This window comes from Rhinolophus sinicus, chromosome 6 (genome assembly GCF_057876585.1).
Source record: "Rhinolophus sinicus isolate RSI-liver-muscle chromosome 6, RSI-T2T, whole genome shotgun sequence".
NCBI lineage: Eukaryota > Metazoa > Chordata > Mammalia > Chiroptera > Rhinolophidae > Rhinolophus > Rhinolophus sinicus.
Window position 1 is genome coordinate 60,620,001 of NC_142506.1, and position 14,449 is coordinate 60,634,449.

A 14,449-nucleotide genomic window follows, 5' to 3' on the forward strand; every position below is an offset into this window, starting at 1 on the left:
AGTTTGTATGACCTTGTGGGGGTTAGTCTACGTCTCTCTTTTGGGAAATTGGTAGCTATTGCCAGTAAAGGTGGTTTAATTTGTACCTATCTTGAGAACACGTAAGTGTCATATACCAATGGCAGCTGTGCAAAACCATTTCAGTGAACTTAAATACAGGTTTTTAAATACAGTGATTCTTTTATTTGTGATAGAATATGAAATTCATGTATTATATTAAAACATTTACATGGTCATGACATTAAGTGGCATCAAGCTCTTCTCCGACTCCATTCTTATGCCCTTTCTCCCCCAACTCTTTAAAAGTATTAAAATGAAGAGTAAGTCACTCTTTCCCATTACTTCTCTGCTCTCTGCTCCTGTCCAGCTTGAGCTGTGAGGGGACCAGGATATATTTCCATTTAGCAACAAAAGGAAGAGACTAATTTACTACGTGATTCCAAAAGTTAAGTAATTGAGCTTTGACTTTGGTGAATTATAGGGTAAATTTCTAGGTGCTAATTCTATTTCTAAATATATCTTTGTTAGAAGAGCTTAAATACATTATATATTTTCACTCAATACCATATGTCACCTGTGAAGTTGGTTGAACTTGAGAAAGGCCATAAAGTGTATGGAAAGACACAAATTAATTACTTAATCATTTTTTTTTTCTGGCAAGCAATCATATTAGGATCCATTAGATCCTATTTTTTAGAGTCTATCCTTAGCACATGTAAAACAGAAATTATTGTTCAGGGATAGCTTATTTTATATAGATTATTAATATAATATAAATATATAAAATATAGATACTATTTTATAGAGACATTCATTTTAATAGGCTACATCATAATTTCCCCTCTTAATACCTTACTTCCTTCATTTTTAATTATACTATAAGATCTCGTCTTTATTGTCCCTCAAACAAAAGAAAGAAAATAAAAAGCAGAGTAAAGCATTTGTTTTCTCAAAATGACAACCAAAAGACTTGTATATTTTCTTCTTAATTTTCTGTTCTGATACAAAACAAATACTCCAGCAAGTAGATTTAGAGCTGTTTTTCAACCAAAAATTGCATCTGGTAACGATTGTAAAAGCTCTGAGGGCAGACAAATGCCACTGTTGCTTTGTCACCACGTAATCTCATGCCAGCAGTGCCTGGTACACAGTAAATAGTTATTGAGTGAATAAAGACATGGAAGTGTGTATTTAGAATAGGACAGATGGGATAATGTCAACTGAGTATTGCTTCTCAAATTAGCAGGCATGACCCCAATCGTATCCCCCTGATGTCCCTGCCACACCAATCTCCCCAGTGGTTCTCAGTCAATTAAATGAGATTTTCTGAGGATGGAACTCAGAGGTCACTATCTTCAGAGTTTCCTGGGTATCCCAATGTGTCTGATTACCATTCTCTCCACACTCAGGACTAAAATGAAGTCATTCAGTTTCTTCAGTAGCTCATGCTGACCTACTCAGTTTCTACAGTAGCTCATCTTTTCCTTTTCCTGCTCTATGACTTTAATTAAACCTCTGTTATCTTTTACATTAGCACCCTAGTGGGTCTTTCTGTCTGTTCTCCTTGCAGTACATGCTACTCAAGCTCAGTTCTGATCCTTTCATTTCCCTACTGAAAACCTCCAGGATTGCCTCTTGCCAGTGGAAAAACCTCCCTGGCCTGTCATTAAACACCTTCTACAGTCTGGCTCCAGTTTACCTTTTCACCTCAGCTGTTACCCCAAACACCTATGGTTCAGTTATCCAGTTGACCTCTATTCCCTGAATATGACCTTTTCATCACTGCCCGCTTTAGCCTGAGACTTTGCTCATGCATTCCCTCCTACCCATATGTGTCAAAATCCTATTGGGTATTCAAGATTAAAAAACATCTAATTTTCAGAATGTACTAGGTACACATGACAGAATAACTCCAAGGGGGTTCAATAATCAAGTGACTGCTCTAACCAAATTCCTTTTATGTCCATTTACGAATCTGTGTGAACAAGGTTTCTGAACATTCAAATCAATACAAATAAAATATATGAATAGAATTGATGCTAAAGGTAATATTCAACAGATACATGAACTAATTTGGGGGAAAAGGTTACTAATGTGCCATTATAATTAAATTTTATTTTGTATGTTTAGTATTATCAAAATATATAATGTTTATGCTGGTTTAATTAATTGAATATGAATGCTAACTCTTTCAGGTCTTAAATAACTGATTGTTATCAAGTAACAGTTGTTATCAGCATTGACTGTTAAACTTTTCCAAATAATTTTAACTCTAGTTTTATAATCATAGAAATTAAAGAAGATTTTATATATATATATATCTATATCTATATAGATATATAGATATAGATATATATATGTATATATATATACATATGTATATGTATATATATATATATATATACTAGATAGATACATACATTCACATTTTTGCTATAGAGGAATATAATAGGGTTACTAATAAAAGTCTTTTGAGCATAAAAATACATTACAGTAGGATAAACTTATGTGAGTTGGAAATTCAAGGAGTTCAAGGGGAAAAATAATCCATGTAAAATTTTCAACTTTTAAAGAAGTGCTTCAGTCCCTAAAGTGAATAGTCCCTTTAGGCTCTTATATCTACTTGATTATAGTGTTTTTCACATTACTCCCTAGAATATAGTTATTATGTATTTGTTTCATACCCCTTGATGGACCATGAATTTGCCATGGTTAAAGACTTTGTGTTGTTCTTTTTTAAGTTTCTTACAATAAACAGCACAAGGCCGCACACATAAATCATAGGCTCTGGGTTCAAGGTTATCTTGTTCCACTGCTGGCTAGTGATGGAGAGACACACCCTTTTCCTGATGCTTGCTCAAGAGCGTAGAGGGAAGCACAGATTAACTGTGGTTTTGTTTGATCTTTACTGTAGCTTAACTCAGAGTTGTACTAACAAACCTGTAAAAATGGCTATAAATAGTCATTAAATTATGACTATTTAGAAACCACTAATTGGATAGTAAGCAACAACTACTACTCGCATTCAGTTACTCATGATTCCGCTAATGCAATACTTGTTTCACTTTGGAAAATCACGCCAAAAGCAGTCTGATGTAGGAATACTTAAAATAATTTTACTTCATAGAATTTCAAGCTTAAGAGTAGATTTTAATAACTAGGGGAAGATACTTTACAGGCTCTAACACAATAGCATTTAGGAATTTCAGTTTTGAAACCATGTGGTTATGTGGTCCCATGGTTAACAAAGTTTTCTTGTAGGGCAGCCTAGAAATGACTAATCAGAAGAAACAGGGCTGCTGAGGTGGGGAACGGAAAAGGATGTTTTTAGTGTTAATAGAACAATACCCACCTCACTGAAAATGTTCAACTCACTAGATAAGAGTAGTGGAGGTAGGTCAATAAACTTTGGATAGTGTCTATAAAAATTATATTTTATAGTATTCAACTGTAAAAAAGAAATGACCATATTTTGCCATGTATAATGTGCACTGTTTTTGCCCAAGTTTGTGAGGGAAAAATAAGGATGTGCATTATACATGGGTAGTACTAATTTCGTATGTACATAAATAGCTTTAATTCTTTTATTTATGCTTATGAGTTGAAAGTCTAACTCTAGAAATCAATAAGAATATCCGTATGCAAAATAATACACTGGAATACAATAATCAGTTTTGTTGAATACAATGAACTTGTAATGACAAAGATTTCTTGGCCTTCTAGGGTGCGTAAATATCATCAATTTGTTACCGGTACATACAATTTCTTATGCCTTTAACTGTTCTTGTGTTTTGTAATTATTTGTAACATAAAATTTCTTGTACCATAATATGTTAAGAAAGAAATGCTAAAATTCCTTTATAATACAAAAAACAAGTACCTGGGGCCAGCCCGGTGGCTCAGGTGGTTAGAAATCCGAAGGCTGCCAGTTCAATTCTCATATAGGCCAGTGGGCTCTCAAACACAAGGTTGGCGGTTCAACTCCTCAAGTCCCGCAAGGGATGGTGGGCTCCGCCCCCTGCAACTAAGATTGAACACGGCACCTTGAGCTGAGCTGCCGCTGAGCTCCCGGATGGCTCAGTTGGTTGGAGTGCGTCCTCTCAACCACAAGGTTGCCGGTTCAAGTCCTGCAAGGGATGGTGGGCTGTGCCCCCTGCAACTAGAAAACGGCAACTGGACCTGGCGCTGAGCTGGGCCCTCCACAACTAAGACTGAAAGGACAACAACTTGAAGCTGAATGGCACCCTCCATAACTAAGATTGAAAGGACAACAACTTGACTTGGAAAAAAGGCCTGGAAGTACACACTGTTCCCCAATATAGTCCTGTTCCCCTTCCCCAATAAAATCTTTAAAAAAAAAAAAAGAAAACAAGTACCTAAATGTAAACAAATAAAAATTTGAATTTAAAAGTTAAAACGAAAATTTTTTTCCCCTGAAAGTTTAGGCCAAAAGCATGGGTGCGCATTATACATGGGAGCTCATTACACATGGGAGCTCATTATACATGACAAAACATTATTTATAGTAATTTGGTGAACAACTTTACTGTGCACCTGTCGGAATATGGAGTCTTGGTTTTTAAGATAAACTAATGTGCTCTGTACAGATATTCTTGCAGTCATAGTAGTGAAAACATGATTATTTTAATAAAATAACACTTAAAATTGTACTAATTTTTTTATATACCATCTAATAATTATTTCCTTGTAAAATGTATTACTATATTTAAAGTCTAATTGTTAACATATGACAGGTTTCATTTATAATGAATAAATGAAATATTCATTAAAATAACTATAAAGGTACATAAAAAGTGACAAGAATCTCAATTCCACTAAAAAAGAGAAATTAGTACGTTATTTCTGAGGAAAAATAATATGTTAAATTTTGAAATTCACAGTTAATCATTTTGTTGATTTTTTGAAAATACATATATTAAAATGTGGAAAATAAAATTAATATCGTGTTTCCTGGAAAATAAGACCTAGCCAGACCATCAGCTCTAATGCGTCTTTTGGAGCAAAAATTAATACAAGACCCAGTCTTATTTTAACATTATATAAGACCCGGTATTATATTATATTATATTATATTATATTATATTATATTATATTATATTATATTATATTATATTATATTATATTATATTATACCAGGTCTTATATTAAAATAAGACTGGGTTTCATATTAATTTTTGCTCCAAAAGACGCATTAGAGCTGATGGTCCAGCTAGATCTTATTTGGGGGGAGACATGGTATCTGACTATTTTTTTTTTTTTTTTTAATTTAAGACATCAAGTGGGGTTACTTTTTATTCACTCCACCTCCCTTTATGTACTGACTCAGTCGCTCCAGAATTTTATCCGGCTTTTTTCCAATCACTTATGAGATACTTACTTTTAAATTGAGTAAATATGATTTTTTTTTTTTTAATTTATATTTTACTTTTCTTTCACTTTAAGGTATAGGATATTTACCTAAAGAATTGTATGTACATTAAAACTTATTTTAAATGCACATAGGTGACTACTTATAATCCTGTGATGAACTTCTTTATAAAGAAGATATTCACCCTTTATTTTATAGTTTGTGTAAATATTGAGTTTGTTTAAAGCAAGATCTTCCTGGATTAAAGGTTAAGTTCTTTGGGAATACTTTTACACTTTGAAATTTAGCATCTATTGCTTTATCATGAAAGTGGCTTTAACTTTAGGTTGATATAAATAAGATATACCAGATCAATTCCTTTTCTGATTTACTGCGATTCCCTTGGGTAAGTCATTTAGTTTACATATGTCTTAATTTTTAGTTATAGAACAAGTATAATAACAGTTCTTAGACATTTTTACAAAATGCTTATGTAAAATACCAAAACACTATTAAACTAGGTATAAAACATTTCAAGATGATGATGATGCTTTATTTGGATAGCATATTTTATTTTTCAGAGTATTTACATAAGCACTGCTCTCTTCAATTGAAGCAGTCATAGCAGTATCACATCACTACTTTATAGATAATCTGATTTTTCTAAAATCATACACTACACTCTACTGAACCAAAAATCAATTAAAGAAACAAATGTGTCAAGCGTCGGTTACATATTTGAAAGCCTGCTGCACCTGTTGGGGAATCCTGTAAATATTACCCATGAGCATTGGTGTTTCTACTTGACATTTAGGAATAAAAGTTCACAGAATAAAAGTTCTCCTATTACTATATTTCACTGTGTATTGTGGGAGAAGAGAATTGACATGTATTTTAAACAATAACTATGTGCCAGATTCTTTCTTGGTCTTGTTTAAGCCTCCCAATACCGTAAGGGAGGTGGTGTTAATTTTATCACGCACATGTCAAGCTTCCTCGACACGCCCAAACTGCATCTGTGTCCTAGAGAGAGAACTGAGCTTGGAAACCCCATAAGGTTGTTGCGAGGTTTAAATGAGATCGTGTATGACCGTGAGCGTGGTACCCAGCACATACCTGGCATTTCCTGGGCTGTGGGGCTGTTTTTACTACCACTTCTCTTAATACCACTACTACTTTTTCTACAACTACAGTTACTCTTCTGTTACTTCTGTTATAATCACTCTCCCTGTCTCAAGAACCTCTGGGATTTTTCATCAGGATACATAAACTACAACATATGAACACAACTGAGTGTTCGGCGGGCTCTGTGCAAAGACACTGAAAGCTGAGAACAGGACGCAGCTAATTCTGCCAGGGTGAGTTAGACAGGCTGCTCAGAGATAAACCTGAGGGCACAGAGGCCACCACTGTCCTATCCCACATCGCTGCCCCTGCTGGATCATTCATCTTAAACTCCTGTGTAAAATGTCTTCCTTGTTTGAGGTTCATACTACCAGAGGGAGAGAAAGAAGAAAACAGTGATAAAAGAGGAGGGAAAAGAAAACGAATAACCAAATTTTCCTGTACTGGAAGACTCAGATCGCTAGACTGAAAGATCTTACCCAACACAGTATTGAAAAAGGCGCCCTGCTGGTGAATTAGAAACCTCTAAAAGCATCCAAAGGGGGGAAAAAAAATACAGCTCGCATTTTTAAAAAGAACAGAAAGAAGCACTGGATTGGTACATTGAAAACTAAGCATAGAAGGAAGAAAGCAGACAAAGGGGAGAAAAGGTCAGCTCAAACAATGTGCGTCTCAAGCACTCTGAAGATACTAGTCAAGTGAGTGCTTTGGCAAAAGGCTGAGATAAACTGAGAAGCTGTGGGGTACAGGAAACAGAGGCACAGCAGACTGGACATGACAACAAAGCCCAGTGAAGGCAAAGGGGAGATCCAGAGCAGATCTGGAGAACAGCAGCCCAGATGAGACCATGTGTACTATGGGCTGTGGAAGCAGATCTCTGGGGGCTGGAGGGGGGGCGGGGCAAGTAAGGGATGGACATATTATCAGAGACTTTTTTTAATATTTGAAAAAATAACAGTGTAAGGATTTGACAGATTTCATAAAGGCAGATAGTGGGTACATGCTAGGAAAAACAGTAAAGGAAGAAAAACAAGGCAACTGTCAACTTTAGGAGAAACAAAAAGGAAATTCAGCAGCACACAGTTTTCACATAGTTATATCCGTATTTACGATTGATTACTCAAAACTGGTGTCATAACTAGAAATAGGCGGTTGGGGGCTTCAAAGCAGCTAAATTTACAGTAATAGGAAATCTTTCATGTCTAAAATCAACCACAGAATATCAGCATTATCATATTTTTTAAAAGAAATGCATAAGTACGAACCAAAAGAAAAGGCTAAAGGAGTTGACAGTGGTTTCTCTGGACAGAGTTTCGGGGTTAGGACAGACGGGACAAGACACTGCCGATTTTAAACCCTTTTTTTTTTTTTTAGGGGCTTTTAAAAACTGCATGTATGCATTTGATTTTTTTAAATATTCTTCTTTAAAGTAAAAGGCACAATCCATACCAAAGGGGAAATATGTTAGTCGTACGTTGTCAGAGGAAAGTGCAGTGAATAATTTGTTTCTGGGTTTGTCGGTAATTACTCCAGATGTCACTTACAACTACGAATAAGTGTCCATTCCTGCATCAGAGGTGGAGTCTGACCTGCCAGGGAGCATCGCTTCCCATGAACTTACGAAATGTCCCAATAGGAGCATAGACAAAGCCTATCAATGTTGTCGAGGCTGTTTATTCCCAGGCTTTAGTACCGCACAGCCGAGAGAATATGCAGATCTCGTAGAGGGTACCAGAAAATGTGCCCTTTCAACAGAAGCCCCTTGCCTGCCTGCCTGTATCTGGTGTGGTGAACGCACACCGTGGGCAAAGACCTTACCATCTCAGCCTGTTTCTGCACCTGGGACATGAGAATAACCTTGGAAGCCTTTTGTGAGGACAGGAAATAAGACATGCCACGTGTCTAAAGAGTGCTTGGGACACAGAGGTGCCCAAGATGACTGTTCCTGAAAAAAATAAATAAATAGCATTTGTAGTAATATGAATAATCATTCCCTAGGACCGTGGTCTTTTCGCAGTCTCTTTGCCATAGGGCTCTCTCCATCTTCTCCTGCTGAATGTTTACAATGAGTTTTTCTGGTGAGCTTGCGTGCAGAGCACTGCCGAGGGCTGGGGACATAGCTAACCATGTAACTCCTGTTGAAAGGTGTCGCCAGAGAGGTCAGTAGTAAGAGTCCAGCGGATGCACTGTGGGGTGGGCCAGGCAGGGCGAGGCAGGGGGGAGAAGGGAAGGGCTCCACCATGCAGGGACGGACGCCATTGTTGAACGTGTTCTCAGCCAGAATCCAATGTGGTCAAGGTACCTTCTACTGATGCTCCAGAATTCACACCACGGGCTAAGGGAGGCATAGTCAGAGTATATAATATTCTGTTTTTTTTAAACTCCAACAATCAGAAGGTCATAATTTGTTGTAATGATGCTATAATTAAGTTGTGGTAACGGATAGCATTTGTAGATTTTATAACCAGAATTGATTTCTACAATGAATACAGTCCCAGCAGTTTATGTTAACATAATTAAATGGAAATTTAATTCTAACTGAGTTTGCTTATTAAATTGAAAATTACTGGCTTATGAGCACTCTTGCATTTCTGTCAGAATTGGTGTAAGTCTAGAATTACATGAAATATCCATTAAAAGAACGCGTATTTCAGGCTCCGTTGCTGGTGGCGAATCCATTTCTCAGAGCACATGCAGACTGATGAAAGTGAGAGCCCGGGCTTGCAGCTCGGCTCAGGCTAACTCCTCTTCTCTTTCCTCTGCAGCCATTGGTTCAGCCCTGGGGCTAGGACAGAGCACGGCCAGGTAAGAAACATTCGAATCCGAAGGCAATTCCTCAGTCTCTTTCAAATATTTCACTATCTCCCTTCAGCCTAGTAGGTCAGCTTTATGGTAAGGATGCAAATCCCAGTTTCCTTAGAAAACAGTTAACTATACCCAGGCCTGAGTCACTGACCAATTGGGTGCGCCTCAGTAAGCATCGGCGTTCTCCCTGACTGCCACCTTCCTCGGTCACGTGTGTCACCTCCAAGAAAAGACTCTGGAACTCATTTTTGTGTTTTTCCCAGAGTTGTAGTACCACATAGTACATCTGCTTAAAACATGAATTTGTATTAAATGTGAGACCAGCCAGCAAGAGAGTATTTTTATCTTTGAAGTTTAAAAGGTGGCAAATAGTTTCTCACAAGTTTATATTTCTAGATGAGTTTATTTTTTTAAATCTCGTATTAGTATACATGGCAGTACAATGATTACTTAACAAGAACTTGATATTGATTTTAGGTAAGTTTACATGTACAGTTTACCTATAAAGTAGTTTACTTTCTTTGTCCCTTGAATGCACTATTTCTCTCCCGGCAGCATGTGAAGGCAATTTGGGGCTTAAATTTTTTTTATCAGTTTTAAACCACATATATTTTAGGCTTTGCATCCTTCCTAAGCTTTTTTTTTTCATTAATGATTATAAAAGTTATGTTTTTAGGTGGGTCAAAAATATGATATGTAAAAAATATCTTTAAATAATGGGAATGATAAACTTCAAATCCACAGGGATCATTTCTTCTGGGGGGCAGGTAGGCAGGTAGGTAAAGAGGGGGTTGGGCTTCATATCGTAATTGGAACCACTGCCATATTGGTGATGTTTAATTTCCTGAGCTGGGCAGCAGCTTGCTTGCATAGGCCATACTTCCTCTTATAAAAGGAAGGTGCCGAGTATTTCATTATAAACTATGCTGGAGTTCTTAACACACATGAGCCTAACTAACAAAAAATGTCTTGTGACAAATTCAGTTTTAATGATTTTTTTTGTAAACGTGCCTTTTTCCATGCCCTTTAAAAGATACTTCTTACGTAGTAATAGAACATATACCACTATTTCTAAGGAATTGGGAATTAACTAGGCTACATGGATGATATATTCATCTTATTATTCAGAATGTAAAAATTAGAGTTTCTGTTTCCCAAATGGTTCAAGTCTCTCTGTATACGATGCTTTCAGTAAGATACTGCTTCTAGTAGTAAGTTACATTGGCACATTTTATTGCCCAAAATACAGTTTTTTTTAAAGCCCCTTTTCTACCTTTTAGAATTTGAGAAATACTACAGTAATGTTATGAATTTGTGTTTTAGATTACAGTGTAACTGGTTGCTTCCAGCCCACTTTTATTTCTGCAGTTAAAAATTAACTAACAGCTAATAACATGTAGATAAGGAAGTTCACCAATTCCTTTTCTTATAATTTTTAAAATCTTTTCGATCAATTTTTGAATCAGCCTTTTGCTTAAACTTCAATACACCAGTTCAGATTTTTATCTTGACTATATAGATGATTCATGAATAAACACAGTTGATTCTTGCTCTTTGCGGTAGCTCTGTTCTGCTAATATAAAGTTGATGCAAACACTGAAATAGCAAATCCAGAAAGCCCAGCTTCCTGAGAGCCTCTGGTCACAACGTTGTCGTTAACTAATCGATTCATAACCTTGTTTGATGTGTGTTTCTGTTTAAAGACACCTTATTTATTACCTATCACTGAGCTCACGACCAGTAGCACTGTAACTTATTCCTGTAGAAAGCTTACCTAACACACGTATTTTCTCGGTGAGGCCCTTCACAGCTTTCTTCCACTTCTTCACCACTATGTTTGGGGACCACTTGAAGCAATGGAATCACAAACATGAGCACAAAACTACCAAAAAAGAAAAAAATCGTAGCACTACAGAGACCGCAGGAAAGACACTCGTGTGCAGTATGAAAGCTGAAACAAAAAGGCAGAACATGACCTTGTCAGACCTCAGCTGGGAACGTAACGCTACAAGGGACGCACACTTTTACCAGTCTGCACATATCTGCAAATGCAGAAGTGCCAGAAGTGTTGATTTTGTCATGACAAATTTTAGCAAATAGACAAATTTGCGAATATGAAATCTGCAAATAATGAGGACAGACTGTATATAGGTGTGTATAAAATACACACACAGGCTACTGACATTTTGAGGGATAAAATTTTCTTAGTTCAGCTTGGACGTAACTACAGCACAGTAAACTGTTGGCCAAACCTAGGTGCAAATAAAGAAATGCGAGACCGTGAAGAAGTATACAACTTTCAATGTACTGCTGAATGAGTGACTGTTAACATATATGATCACCTCTGATTTTTCCCAACTCATAAATTTAAAGAAATAATATTGTTATCCCCACTTCTTTTGAATCCCACCCCTTGCTACTGTCCCTCATTTTATAATTTCTCTTTCTTTCTGTCCTTTTGTGTTAAATGTCATTTCTGTTGACATCATGCATACTCATCCTTCTTTTATTACACACTTAATAAATACCTATTACCATCCGCCATTATCTACTGGGTACTCGCCATTTTTGCAAAAAAGAGGTATATGTAGAAACAGCATAGCTTTTCCCCTGACCTTAGGGGAGGAAAGAATAATTACAGTTTGCTGCTAGATGTTAGAGACCACCACAGAGAGGCCATCGTGAAGACCACAAGGGAGAAAGAGCAAAGTCAATACATAAGTGGAGGGAGGGAGCGAGAGGCAGTGAGAGGCAGCGATAGGAAGCATTGGGTGTTTTGGGTGGGTTTTTTTGTTTTGTTTTGTTTTGTCTTTTTAAATTCTGAGTCTTTTCCTCCTTGAACATCTAATGCTCTGACATTTTGACTGAGTTTACAAGTATCTTAATGAGTCATAGATCATAGTTGAGGTACTGCTTAGTTTTCCTTTTTAAGGTTGAGGACACCTGGAGGCTGAGTGTGCAGAGACTTGAAATTGTTTTGTAGATGCTGGAGGAGTAACCTGAAAAGTGGCTGCCGATATAAGCACCGCTGAGCGCGCATGCCTGCTGACTATCAGGGAGTAAGAGAGCGTCGCTGTGGAATAAGGCTTCTGCTCTTTGCTGCTTCCTCTAGTGTTAGGAACTTGACACTTTCAATAGTCTTGCAAATGTATCAGGAGTAGCCACAGAAATTCTTAGCTTGCTTTCTTTAAGAGTAAGAACCATTCTGCACAAGGAACTCTTCTCTTCCTGGTTTAATTCAGCCATTCGTAAAATTGTGTCCCTTTGGTAAGCCTCACATCGTACTAGGTTTTGTGTTTATGGGTTTTAATATCATTCTTACATGAGTCATTTTTAATATACATCTGCAGGTCACTAATAAGGGAATTGTACCTCCGTTGGGCCTAAGTCCAGCAATCTGAAAGTTGGAAGGTAAGAAGCACTTCGCACCATATTCAGAAGTTCTGTATTTAATCAGAGTTGACATTGTGGAGTCAGAATCCTGAAAAGTGACCTCACTTGTGACACTGATAGCAGGTCAAGGAAACAGAAAATGTTACCAATAAGAAGAATGCAATGTTTCACAAAAGCTCCTGAGCTACATACATACTCTTGCTGATTCGAGCAGAGCTTAAGGACTCTCATCTCTTTGTATTGTGAATTCATGACCAGGTCCCCTTCCTCACGTTTTAGTGGTTGGAACATAACAAAAGCATGTTGGGACTCTTCCAAAATCAAATATGTTTTCTATTCTAGTAATACTCTGGATTAAGTTTTTTTGTCTTTGTACCTTAAAAGATGTAGGTTTCCATATTAACTAGTTAAATTCATGACCCAGACATCTATCTGAGCATATATATATTTATCTGAGCTTGATTGTAAATTTGCAAAATTACTACAAGATTTATAATTTTATTGCTAAAGTGAGATGGTTTTGTGATGGCTTCTTAATAGAAGTGCATTATATGAAATAATTCCAATATTTGTCTTCTTATACACAAAGCCCATCAACACTATAAATCTGAGGCAGAAAAGAAATCCCACATGAATCTAATGACAGGAGCTCAAACGTCAGAGTTCAGGGAAGGTGCTGTCTCATTTAAATTCATCGAGGTGGTAGCCTCTCTGAGAACTAGCCAGACCCTTGTAGGCACAGCCTAATATTTATTTTGGTCATCATAGTTAACGTTTTTTAAAACTAAACTACAGAATTATTTTCTCATTTCAAAACATTGTGTTGGGGATATTGAGTTCTTTGCTTTAGCTGTTTTAACATAAACCTCAGGAATAGTGCTCAAATATCTGTCTTTTATCTTAAAATTAGAAAAGTCAGTTGACTACTGCCATTAATTTAAGGTGGAGGCAGAGATTTCATCACGTCACCTCTAGCTATCTGTGTCACAAATGTTGGTTTGTATATATATATATTTTTTAAAAGGCACTAGACCCAGAAATACCAAAGCAATTAATTTTTTTTTTATTTTCAGAAACAATTTAGTTGTCATGGTACGAAGTGTTTCTAAATTGAAACACTTTCAGATTAATGGACTTAAGATAAATGGTTGCTATTTTCTATACGTAGTAATAATGAGATACGGCTTCAGCCACGTATCAGATACTAGATCTCGTTCTCTATTTCTTTATCTCATTTATTCATTCATTCAACAAATATTTATTGAGCAATAAAAAGAAATCCCAGACACTGTGTTTAGAGCTTGGATGTACAGGCCAAATGAATAACAGAAGTAAAGGGCCAAAGGTGAGTGAGAACATGATACACGCCCCAAACTAAAAAGTTCAATATGGCTGAGATACAGAACTTAGAAGAAAGTAGGTTGGGTTGGGGGTGGGAGGAAGTATAATACATTATGAGTTTAGAAATGTAATTAAATCATGAAGGGCCCTGAAAGCCTTGTGCAAGATTGTGGGGTTGATCTGAAGAGAGTACTGTAGTCAGACCTGATTTCAGATTAATGGCTGTAATGTGGAGAACGGTTTAGCTGGGAGCAAGGCTGGAGGCAGGGAGGCACTGGGGGGCTGTTACAGATGCGAGCAAATGATGGCCCGGACTAGGGTGGCGAAAGTGGGGATGGAAAGAAGTAGATATTTAAGAGAAATTTAATATGTACTTATTTGGTTAAGACATTCCTGAAAGAATGAATGATCTAACCA

At 36.7% G+C, this 14,449-nt stretch overlaps 1 protein-coding gene across 1 annotated transcript in view; it reads left to right on the forward strand.

Moving 5' to 3' along the window:
• GPATCH2 (G-patch domain containing 2) overlaps positions 1-14,449 on the forward strand; it is a 148,316-nt gene that overhangs the window by 93,606 nt on the left and 40,261 nt on the right. The window contains exon 7 of the mRNA XM_019743007.3: positions 9,259-9,298. Coding sequence (XP_019598566.2) covers positions 9,259-9,298 — 40 coding nt within the window. The remainder of the gene's footprint in view (positions 1-9,258; positions 9,299-14,449) is intronic.